At 40.8% G+C, this 12,830-nt stretch overlaps 1 protein-coding gene across 1 annotated transcript in view; it reads right to left on the bottom strand.

The window, feature by feature from the left end:
• kiaa2012 (KIAA2012 ortholog) overlaps positions 1 to 12,830 on the bottom strand; it is a 60,534-nt gene that overhangs the window by 22,621 nt on the left and 25,083 nt on the right. Inside the window, exons 11-12 of the mRNA XM_088930457.1 lie at positions 12,328 to 12,459; positions 11,584 to 11,652 (exon numbers count right to left, since the gene is read on the bottom strand). Of these exons, the coding sequence (XP_088786583.1) occupies positions 11,584 to 11,652; positions 12,328 to 12,459 (201 nt within the window). The remainder of the gene's footprint in view (positions 1 to 11,583; positions 11,653 to 12,327; positions 12,460 to 12,830) is intronic.

Below are 12,830 nucleotides of genomic sequence, written 5' to 3'. Positions count from 1 at the left end.
AAGGCCTTTCACCATGGACAGCTGCAATGAGAAAAACAAGCAAGTGCCCCAGTGCTGTGTGAACTGGAGTGTCCTCTCCCATGAGGGCAGTATTGCCATTCTCCGTATTTACAGAACGTGGATGGAGCGCAGATGCTCCATGATTAATCACCTGTTTGATTACAGAAAGATGGGAAAATGAATTTCACAAGCTGAACAGAAGATCCTTTGCTCGTAAAACTAGGCCGTTCTAAGAAACTGCACTGGCTGCGTGCGGCTCTTGGTTTATGTATTCCCAAAAATATTTATTTTTTCTTGCAATTTATAACATGCCCTTCCATGTTCATGACCCAGTTTTATGGGATGGACAACAATTGTCTACTGCTTTTAAATAACAGTGGTAACAACGAGGAAAACCTAATCTGGTATGTAATAACATTTAATAATAACTAATAACTGTTTAATCTTGGACAGCCCTGTGTACCACTGCATCTCTTTCATAGAATCTGAGAGACAATGTTTTGCTCATTGAAACAGAAAGAAACTTACTCAATGCACTCAACACACAACAATTAGTATTGCACACAAAAAACTGATATTATGTAATACATATCTAAAATATTTTATCATCTACAGTACATCTTCTAGACGATTTTTAGGATATACAGTTCAAAGTTTACAATTTTAAAAAAAAGGGGTTTAAAATTCTATCTGTTAATGCACTACACCGACACGCTGAAAGAACTGAATATTTTTTTTGTCTTGAGCAGAGTTCACTACGTAGGGAATAAATTCAAGTATGGTATTCAAATCCTCATAGCCTTCACAAAGTCCAGCCGGTGGACTTCTTCAGAATGAACAGTGAGACAAAACCAAAGGAAACTCCATAGACTTGCCTTTAAAATTCAGACCAGGAGGAATTTCTTTACTCAAAGGGTTGCAGGAGTGTGAAACAGTCGTGTTAGCAAAGCCCGAACCCCAGCTTTTTCTCAACTAAGAACTAACAACCTATCAACTAACCTCCTCTCTTTGGTAGCTCTGCATATATTCTTACATTACTAGGACTTTACAAATCAGAAGGAAGTATCTCAAACAAAAATTCTCTCCATCATTTTTGTTCACTAAAAAGGCCATTATCCCTCTACAGTGGAGCCTCGATGTTAGGAAAAAGATATCACAGCAAAGGAAAACTCTTTCTTGGGGTTTCAAATATCTAGAGTTGAAATAATATAGAGCATCTTTTCTTGAACCGGCAACCTTGAGAACTGTCCTCAGAACTTCACATCTGCTGAAAGAACAGCCAGTGTGGACTGACCCAGTGACCTGTGAGTCTTACCACGGTATGACATGTTTATTTCCACTAAAAATTACGCCAATTGTCAGATGTCACATTGGTGTACTCTCACACACGCTGTTTGTACCACTGTACTGTACCGTTTTATATGACAGAGGTGTGGGGGTTGTTAATCTATTTTTATTTCATTCGCGACAGATTGAATCTGACCAGAAACACAGTACTCACTGTTGTGAGCTAAATTCCTCAGTACCTTAAACACTGGGGACAGTTCATTTTTTAGGGAGTCTAAACCGGCTGTGTCTTTAATAGTTTCCAGGATCCTTTGAAGTTCCCAGTGAAAGAAAACCCCTTGCTTTTAAGCTCTAGTTACTCCGAACGACTCGTCCCAAGAGAACTGAGCTGTACTTTGTTTGAAATTCTTTGGGAAGTACACTTACCACTTGTGTGAAACCACACTTTCCTCTTATTTATCTTCCCTGATTGCAAGAACACTAAACTGTCTTGCTTGGTGGAGTTTCCTCATTAGGTTCTGTGTAACAGTTCAAAAGGGCCATATTTTTTTTCCCCCCTTGAGTGTGTTTATAAAGAACAAGAGACAAACTCTCGGCAAAGGCACCATGTTTAATGAAACACAGTGGAAGGTCTTTCAAAGCATTTTGCCTCAGTTTAATTTGCCCGCCTTCGCCTGTCTTTGTACAGACCGGGTTCAAACTGTGTAGCTACAGTATGTAACACTGGGTCGTTGTGCGTTAGCCCCCCAGTGAAAAATACTGTACCTTGTACAACATTTTTTGAAATTCTAAGATGAAATACAATGGAAGTTTAGTTTTGTGGCAATACTTAAGTTTTTCCAGATGCAGTATAAAGACTTCCTCCTGACTTGCAGGCTCACACTGCTCTGCACTGCAGGTAGGTACTTAATGGGGTGGTTTGATGGAAGCACTCTCTTCATCAAACACATCCCCTCATGCACACTTGATGTGCTTAATATGATATGACCACGAGAGGGCACTAGAACTCTACATTAGCAGCTTAGCCGATTCTTTTCTAGGTCTCCTTATTTTGACACACGGTCAGAGAGGATGTGTGTAGAGGTTGGAAAACAGCAAGAGATTTTGAGCGAAAGGCCTCCCAACTCATTCTGAAACAAAAAAAGGACAAAAGAGAGGCTGATTCTACACCGAACAGAAAAAAGAAATGGCAAAACCTACGATGTTTTGACTTTGAAGCCTTCTTCGGGTGAGTATAAAAGAGAGGTGAAACAGGAAAAGCAAAAAAAAAACCCCACAAAAGCTGCAAACTGGCCGGAGGCTAATCTAAGGGGACAATGAAATGAAATCCGAGAGAGATCCTTCTTCTGTGTGAACTGCTCCAGGGCCGGATTTCCCATTAGGCACTGGAGGTAGGACCTACGAAATTTTTAGGGCCTACAAAGGAGAGAAACACTGATGACTAACGAAAAACGAGCTGAAACAACATGCTTGCGATTGACTCTAGGTGCTTCAAATCAATAATCATACACTCTTTAGTGGCTGTTCTAGACACTAGAAGTGTCGAAGTGATGGTCGCTCGACTCGCTCCATCAATCACATGGTTTAGCTTTAGAAACGTTAGATAGTGCATCGTGTCAATCAACGTAATTCAACTGGCGTTTATCCCTCTTTTTGCACATTTCGGAGTGAAAGTGCCTAGGGCCTACGGACACCAAAATCCGGCCCTGGACTGCTCTGCTCTTGCCTACCTGCAGTCTCTTATCTCTCCCTGTAATCTGTGCCACCTCTGCTCCTTCTCTTCCGCCTCACAGTCTGCACTGCCTCTCTGTCACCCCACCACACCACACATACCCCAGTATCCCGGTCATTCTCCGCTCACTGCTCAGCCTCAGTGGAAGACCGGGCTGCCCGCAGAAACCAGAGCTGCCCAGCGCTGCCCAGTCCTGACTCCCTTTCACCGCCTCCTCAGAAACACTCTTCAGAAAGCACTTGTGACCTCTCAGCTCTCAACTACATCCTTCAGTAATTCTTACCCCGAATTGCACTGACCGGTCTCCATTCTCATTTTGGTAACGTCTTTTGGTAATGTCATTTTGGTGCCATTACTCTCTGGAAACACGGAATACAGTAATACACCCCAGTGAGCCTGATGGCTTTCCTGCTTTGTGCCCGCAATGCCTGTGTGTGCTTAATTTTTTCCCTGCACACTTGATACAGTTATTTACCAGCATAATTGTTCTCGGCCAAATTGTAATTCTGATGGATTTAATTGTACTTGCTTTTCATCGTGTCCATTTTTTTTCCTTTGGCAAGCTTGGTATGTGGCCCTGGATACGTGCAAGCACTAAGCAATGATATCACAATATAATAATCTCCATAATCTCCATAATTTCAAACTGCAAAGAACAAACCATGGACAAAGTCCTCCCCATTTCAACTGCTTTATGACACACCAAAAAAAAAATCGCAAAATTGAATTTCACTTTCAAATTCATATCCTCCTCCATGGACATTTTAAACTCTTAATAGGTTCCCTGAGCACAACACTAGGCACAAAACCGAGCATACACAAACACAGCATACGTGGGAGATGGGCCTTATGAGTGGCGCAGGTCCTGATGGAAATGCCCTTTCTGTTATGCTTTTGGATATTCATTCTAAAAAGTGAGGAGAGGTTATTGCTTTGGACATGGACTAATGCTTTTCCTCCAACTTTTGCAAAACGTATTTTGCACAGCTTTTAAAAAAGATTTATCTGGGCAGCTCGCTGCCTCCCATCGCAGGGCAATTAAAAAAAAATGCCTTGCATTTGACATAAAGGAAAAAGACAATCTCGGGGCAGTAAATGTCCCTTTGTTTCAATGAAGAGGGGGAAATATTAATGCCCAACATGTAAACGGAGATTACATGCTTTTAATAGCCTTGCGTGTTCTACTGCTGTAATGTGTTTCACAAGTCATGATGTCATCACTTCTGTGCTCTCATCTGTTTCTGTGATGGACTACTTAGCAGTTCCTGTCATTGCTTGGACACCACATAGCACATTAGGCAAAATGCTCTTCTCTATTTCCCCATTCATCACAACCGCTGTTCATCATAACCTCTATATGATGGAAAACCATATATCCTGTCTAAACAGATTTTTTACAGGCTGACAGTAAGTACATATACCATGCTAGAATGCCTTACGAGACAGGAGTCTTGGTATGTGTTAGTCACTCCATGAGATTCACGCTAGCAATAGGCTTATAGTTTCCTGGACTTGCCATTGAAAAACTGCTCCCTCCACCCATCCATTTTCTAACTGCTTCTTCCAATTCAGGGTCTCAGGGGAGCCTGGTTCTGCAAACAATGGGTGCCAGAAGGAAATCACTCTGCATGGGATGCCAGACCATCAAAGGGCACACACACACACACACACACACACCAGGGTCGGTTTTCCCAGACGTCAACGGACCTACCGGTATGTCTTTGGACTGTGGGAGGAAACCGGAGTACCTGGGGCAAACCCACACAAACACAGGGACACCATGCAAACTCCACACAGACAGCACCCCAGGAATCGAACCCAGGGCCCCAGTGCTACGAGGTGCCACTGTGCCACCCTGTTGCCCCATTTTGTACATATACCCAAAATATTGCTTTATTCTTAAGAATGAAGAATGTATGCAAACGTTCCCACAAATTACAAGAAGAACAAAATGTGCTTTTTGTTAAACAGCTTCATGAAATGAAATGGCTTAATAAGATTTAACACTGTTCTTTTCTTCTGGATATCTATAACAGCGCGTAGAGACTCATCAACATGACTACATTCTTTTATCTATTAGCTTTTAACGTGCGTGCTTTACAGATCAACTCCCATGTACCCTTTGACTTGAGGTGAGTTAGCGCGCTAGTCCTAGTCACATAAACGTGCAGTATGTTTATGAAAGTTCAGTGCAAATATCTGTGAAAATGTTTACAATTCAGATAGCGAACCTGAAGTGTATGCTTCAGGACAAACCAAACTTGGGTCTTCCCTCTAATCACAGAATAGAACAGCTATCGTTTTACCTGCTATAGGGGAATGGGGGCTATGAAACCTTAGATTCAAATAAAGGGAAAAGAGCATTTTCTCTTAAAGAGAGCGATGAATCCAAGAAGTCTTTCAATAAAGATTACGCATTGCTTCTGTTACTCAGTTTTAAACACGCCAAGGATTTTAACAAGGCAGCTGATCTTTCTCAACATTTCCTCTAAATTACATTATTGGATTAGGCAAGTCATGCAATTCAATAGGACAAAACCTTCATCACGATTGAAAAGAACCTTTAACAGTTATGTTCTTTGGCTCATCAGACCTATACGAAACGAAGTGCACTCTTTCAAACCGTGTGTAACACGGTTCTCACTGTGGTGCACAATCACCTTCAACTACGACACATTGCAAGAGAAAATGACATAAACACACATACAAATCCTATCCATTCATGCGTGTGAAGTCAGGAAGCTGAGCGTTGCCCAGACAGCTTTAACTTTTCAAACAAAACGTCAAAGTACATACAGTGAGTTTTGTCACTTGTTCTGTAAGAATTAATAAATTAGTAATGGATTTGTAGGTGATATAAAAATAAGTTTAGTGGGTGAAGTAACTTTGGACATATAAAAAATTCACTATACTGTATTGCATTTACAGTAAGTAAATTTAAAGCTGTGATAAAACCAGGTTTACCACTGGTCCTTAAAACTGTAACTACAGCGTAGCCTCTACATTTAAGATTTCTTTGTTACATATTAACAATTAGTTAGTAATCGTAATTTGTTACCTCAATTAGAAGTAGTGGAAGTTTCTTAAATGCAACATTACAACAAGCTACGATAGTGTTTTATTTTCTGCGGGGTTTGTGCGGTGTGATTCCTGTTGATTTATAACTGAAACCACTGGAGAAAACCCAGCAGGGTGCTTGGGCTGTCCCAGGGCAACTCTAAATCTGCAAAAAGTCAGGGACGTTCCCTCCAAACCCGGGCTTGATAGAGTCTGATATAGTCCTCCCGCTCAAAGAATCTTTATTTAGAAAGTGTCAGTTTCTGAGGAGGCCCAAAAAGGGAGGTTGCAGGGGAAAGGGAGGGGAGGGGTGGTCAGGTTTCTGACTAGTGACAGGATAAAGGAAACAGAGCAGTGAGAGAGGTCAGGTTGAGAAAACACAGGGCCTGTCAGTCAAAAACTCAAGGCCCAGGATTAGGGCCTAGCCTGGGGGAGATCAGGTTTCACTGTCTGGGATACCTCAGTAAGTGAAAAGAGAAACAGATGTTGAGCATTCAAAGGAAGGGGAGGGGGGGGGGATGGTGGTAGGGGGGGGGCTTCAGAAACCCACCCCTTTCGAGCCCCTCTGCATCAAGTTGCCTTTTGTGAACTCAAACCCAGGAAAGCGAGTTGCATCATTTTAACATTTTCAGCAGGAAAAAAGAGAAACCGTATCCTTCAAAGACCTGTGGCCAATTTGTACAGTAAACAGAAGCAACACGGGCTCACAAGGAAACAAAAACAAGAAAGGTAGATACTTCATTGTCCACTGCTGTGGAAATTTGTCTTTGGCTTCTCCCACAGAAGTAATACACAAAATACACAAGCAAAACAGAAGAGTCACGTAAAATCACATGAAATCACAACAATAGTATGTGACACGTACAATACTGTAAATTAATGGATCAATAAATAGGTAGTGGGGGGGCTGCATTTGCATACATTCATTTAGTAGTTTTAGATAAGCTAAACTAACTTAAACTGAAACAATATTTCCTTTTAAGAAGAACACCTTTCAGTGTTAAGGTGTCTTTAAAGAACGTGCAGTTGCTACGAATTATGGGAATGTATGTTAATTAAATTTTGCAGGTTCCCAAATGTGTACGTACGCTTGTGAATTAAGAGACAAATGAATGCATAAAAAAAATCAACAGATGGATGAGGAAAGGGAACCTCACAGAGTTTGTGAAGTCTGTTAAAACGAACTGTCTCTTGGGGATCGGGAGGCCAAAACACTCATATTTCTTAACCCCAAACCCTGCCCTACCCTTCTCCTCCCCCCTGCTTGAGTAACATAAGCACTATACCTCAACGGACTGAACAAATAAACAGCACTGATTCATTGTATACACATCTTCAGAAGTAGAAGACTAGTTTACTTTCCCTTTATATCAGACAGATCCCATTTACTAGAGAGGTGGATGCATAGGAAACTGTTCACAGTCTTTCTAATCTTGGATTACTCTGTTCTGGGGGTATTCTAGCTTTCCGGCACTGGGGGGTCTTTGTGTCTTCTAAAAACCGACAGCATGCATATGCTGTTATGTTTTGTTTTTTTGGAGGGTGGCCAGCTCACCAAAAGTACGACCTTCAAAGGTTCTCTAGAAAACAAAAACAACTCTACAGGATTAAACTGCAGTCTCAGGCTGCACCATCTTTAAAAAATAACCAGAATTAGTCCTAAAGGAGAATTGAGAGCACGAACAAAAAGCATTAGATGAGGCATGGGGCAGCCTGGGTTCATCTACATGCTTTGTTCAGAACCTTAAACTGTTATTTGTGAAGGGTTTTCATACAGCCACTTTCTAAAGACACCCCCAAATTATTACCGATCCACGCATTCATTTTCAGAAAGCCACTTTACCAGAGGAGACTCATAGCAGGGTTGTAGGGCACAAGCTGGAAATGAGAACATGCAGACTCCATACAGACAGATGCCAAGGCCCAAGTCAAATCCAAGATCCTGGGCCTGGAGGTGTGATATTCCAATTCAGTGTCATGAAAGTGGCCTTGAAGGACCAGGACACACACGATTCTTTCACAATACATGTTTTTGTAAACACCAACCAGGATGCCCTTAACTTTATGACAATAAGCTTAACCAAACCTTAAGATTATAACAATAAGCTTAACCTTGGGTTTCCTTTTCATCATGACAAAAGCACTCTGGAATCCTTTGGGACGAACATATTAATGTGAAGACTTACTTAGTGAGAGCACCAGGAAAGATACTGCACTCTTGAACTGATTCCACCACAGAAATCCCTCCAGTCATGAACGAACTTTAAAACAGTAAAACTTCCGTTGTGAATTTCTGTTCCCTTCTTTTACAAAAGGGTCAACAAACTGTACATTCTGCCTTTTTTTTGTTGGCATTTTGAGGAAATTTGAGAACTCCACCTACTGCTCTCTGTTGTATTTAAAAGGTAACAGGCTTGGTGGGGGGATACAAGTGGTGTTTCCTCTGCAGACAAACGCTCGGATTTTCTCCCCCTTCCTGGAGTTAAACTATTTTCTCCTATAGAATTTCCACTGCACAGCTGCTCAGATAAAAATCTGAGGGGATCACCAGATATCGAGGCCTGACTCCACAAGCCACTTCGAAAGAGTCTCTGCAAGGGGTGTGCTTCTCTAGAGTTCACTTTTCAGGATGCTCTTCCTTCCTTTAATGCTTTCCTTACATATTTCCCTCTGGCTGTAGCGTCCAGCTGCTTAGCTGAGGCTCCTCAGCAGAGAAGGTTTCGTCCCCAGCTAGCACTGTTTTTGTTCAAGTAAAGAAACTAGTCAAGAAAGAGAGAATTTGCTGGAAAGGACAGGGCTTGTGTCCGGCTCTAAAGCGAGGCCTCGGATATCTATAAAAAACTGTTCCTGCAGAGGGGATGGTAATGTGTCGAGTTCATGGGGCTGGCTGTGTACACAGCAAGAATGTTTGAAACGATATGTTCGTTTACAGAAACCCAGGGGGATTTAAGCGGCCGGTGAGGTTAAAGATGCTCTGGCAATTTATTACCAGGCCCAGACAGGGCACAGTTTCAAACTCACTTCTGACCCTGGGAAAGTACTGTCCATTGAGATGTTAATGATCCTGTCGATTCCTATGTGACAAAATCCTAAATTTCTGTGGAATTCTATAAGGGTAATAGTTTTGCATTCTGAACGCTATGCATAAAACATTAACATGACATTTTTGGAATCAATTACTAGCACATAGAGATGACAAAACTCTTCTGCATTATTTTAAAATCTGTAAAATGTTCAGTGACCTGGCTGTTAAAAATAATGAAAACACATAATTAGATGTATAACCGGCAGAAAATCAATTATCACAAATTTACCTTAGAAAGAACTGCTAAGTACAATAGTGTATTTTAACCTCAATATTCTGATTTCCATATACTGTACTGTATATGATATGCTGAATACAATAGATATATGTATGAATGTCAGATCAATTTAAGAAAAATTAAGGCAACCTGCAATAATTTAACTTTGTGTCCTCTTACATTGAAAATGACAAGGATAACATTCTTTCTTTTTAATGTTGGCCTTTTAAACAATTCCATGTGCATGTGGTATATATTGTCTTGGTACAGCTTTATCTGAATAAGGCTAAAACAATCCGTCATAACTGCTTTATAATTCCCACTTGACAATATTATATCCTTTACAACCCTTTGTGCAAATGACATTACAGGCACACAGTTTTTCATCCTGGTTTATTAGACACTTACAGAATTCCACAGAACTTTAGAGAGTGTCAGTCAAAAGCTAAGAGCAGAACTCCAGATAGAGAGGTCAGCTGAAAATGAGGAAGAAACTATTAAGAACTTGAGAACTGACAGACCTCTCTGCAGAAGCAGCTCAGTAACGGTGGTCCCGGTATGTCTGTTAAAATTTTATTTGGCTGTATGCGTGTTGTTTTGTCGTGTTTGCTACCGAAGGAGTTATGACAATGTTTTTCAGCCTCTTGTAAGGAAAGTGCCGTCGGTGTCTCTGCTGATCTAAGAATCCTGGCTGCCAAGTTCCAGAGACCTGTTGTGTGCAGGATCTCCTGAGCTCTGGCCACAGTTGGCTGGACTCTGGCCAGGCTCGGTGGCCGGTGTCAGGATGATGAGTCGCGAAGACCGCAAAATCGCAAATCATCTCTGCTTGGGATTAGAAAGGGCTATCAGCTGGGGCTGACTCATCTCAACGCTTCACTGAACAGGAACCCAGAAATGCCAGATGGGAATCAGCATTTGTTGAGTTTAATCCCCCTCCTGCCCCAGACCTCAACTGCTCTGCTGCTTCTGATAATTAGGACCAACAAGGGACAATATCGCCTACCTCAGTCACACTATCAGTATTACTGGATTTCCCACTGTACGGTACCTATACTCACATCAGAACAGCCACATTGCTATTCTTTGAAAAGTCTAAGTCATCTAAGGAGAAGAGGACACTTATTGGTTTCCTGCTTCTTAAAACATATGCGAAGACCATGCGAACAAGATTTGGATTGAAGTGTGAGATGGTACGGAAAAATGAGAAACACCTTAGATTAGGGAAATGCACACGCGATTCATACATTTTTTTCAATTGCGTATGTTAATCAAGATCACCAGTTTCCACTGTAAATAAATTGCTTGGCAGTAACAAAATCCTAACCCTGATCACAACTAAAACCATACCCCTAATAACCTCAGGGTTATTTGCACAAAACAACATTTTGCATGTATATTTTATTCCAATTCTATGATTGGTAGAAACGCAGTTAATAACTTGCTTCTATGAATGATGCCATCACTCCTAGCTTGAGGCAAAAACAAATACAACGACATTAACTGCAGGAGAACCCAAAAGGCCCAGATTGCGTGGCAAATTAATGAGGACTTAATTATTTTTTGGGTGTCAACCAGGGTAATATATCTGTATTAGTCCTTTACTCTGTTTGTTAAATGAAATATGTAGTATGTCATCAATCTGTTCAGGCAACACTTAGGGAAAAAGGCAGCAGGAACGGTTTCTTTTTTCAGGGAGAAATATGAGTTATCTACAGAACCTCCTATAACTGTGATGCCTCAAGCTGTTCCAATTGCAAACACACCTCACTCAGAAATTAACTGACAACATTCTGTCACAATGTGACTCTCCTTGGCTGTCAGTTAAGAGTTGTACTGAGAGAAAACAAAACCAGGTCCTGCGCACGAGAGGTTGTTTTTGGTGCAAACGTTTAGTGCCTGGAAAAATCAGCAGCAGGTCTAATTAAAAGAAAACATTTCAATTCATCATTTGTAACGCTTGGTCGATTTAAGAAACCACATCACCAGAAGAAACCCAGAACACCAGAAACCCACTATGACTTCAGACATATTATAGCAGACTGTGCTCTACAGGGATTGATGGATGAAATGAAATGTTAAAATGTAAATAGAAAAACGAAGAAGAGATGTGAAAAACCTGCACTGCTGTATGTGTATCTTGTATTTCCTTGGTCATGTTGACAATCTAAGAAAAGTAAAGCAATACTAACTCAATCTGGAACTGACCTGTACCTGGCTGCAAAAATATCTTCCAGGGCTGTTCTATGATGACATCTGAGGACAGGACTTGCAGAGCTGAAAGGAAACAGGTAATATTAATGAGGTCTACATGTTTCGAATCTTTGTCCTCTCCACCTGATGATGCCCCCTGGAGCTCTCAGACTGATGATCCTACCCCACTCTCCTTAGCCTGTACTTTGCCTGCTTTGGCCTTCCTGTGCCTCAGAGGTCAGAGGTCAGAGGTCACCACCACTCATATCTCATCCCAATCTGACCATACTCTCTAAACAGCAGCAGTGTAGAAAAAAAATTGATCAATTACGGAACGTTACTGCAATACTGCAGTGAGGTCCAGTTTTCTGCTTGTTAAGGTTTGTCTTTAAATGTATCAGTTGTAGCCATAATAGTCTCTCATTATAAGACAACACAATTTAATCGAACAGAAGCTGGTGTTATGATAGATTATATTTATGCATTATAAATGATACTTTTTATAATGTTAAGATTATTTCACTCCAGCCTTCAGTTCAAGTTAATACATTTGCTGTAGTTCAATTATTGGTTTCGCAAAATCTTACTCTGGGGTAACTTAATTGTTTCTAAGTGCTTTTTTTGTTTCCAAAATAATTATATTCTAGCTGTATTTTCTAATGAAAGAAGTGATAACAAACCCAGGTATTGTGTATTTATATAAAGGTTTAAAGACATAAAATAATTTTAGCTTTGTTGCTTTATTTTTGGGGGGTAAACCTTCATTTTGTGTGATGTCATCAAAGAGTAGGTCTTCGCCATTTTCTGTAATAGGCCCCCAAAGAGACAAACGCATGATTTCTCCATCCGGAGCCATGATGAGACATCCTACTGAGCTGCCTCTGTAGCTTTCTGCGAAAAGAAAAAAATAATATTACAGAAAAGAGCACTAATTAACATTCTTGAAACACAGTCCATATTTAAAATGGTTAAAGGTTCAAGCAAACCAGGAATGCAGTCTGTTGATATGTATCCACAGATGTTATAAGCAAAAAGATTTTGCAGACACGGTGGCAGGATAACACCCTTTTACTGCCTTTAATAACTATTTATATTCTGACAAAAGTAATTAGCTGGAATAGCTGGAATATCACTAGGATCACAAAGCTGCTCAGTGGGGTTCTTGAATCAATAAACTACTGGAAACTCAATGATCAAGATTAGCCAGATAACTTCCCGCCATTTGGAACCTGAACTACATTCTTGTGTTTGTGAATTTAAGC

The sequence above is a fragment of the Atractosteus spatula genome, chromosome 13 (assembly GCF_055471065.1).
Source record: "Atractosteus spatula isolate fAtrSpa1 chromosome 13, fAtrSpa1.hap1, whole genome shotgun sequence".
NCBI classification, from domain to species: Eukaryota; Metazoa; Chordata; class Actinopteri; order Semionotiformes; family Lepisosteidae; genus Atractosteus; species Atractosteus spatula.
The sequence above is the reverse complement of the archived record's forward strand: the minus strand, read 5'-3'. Positions and strand labels throughout refer to the sequence as shown.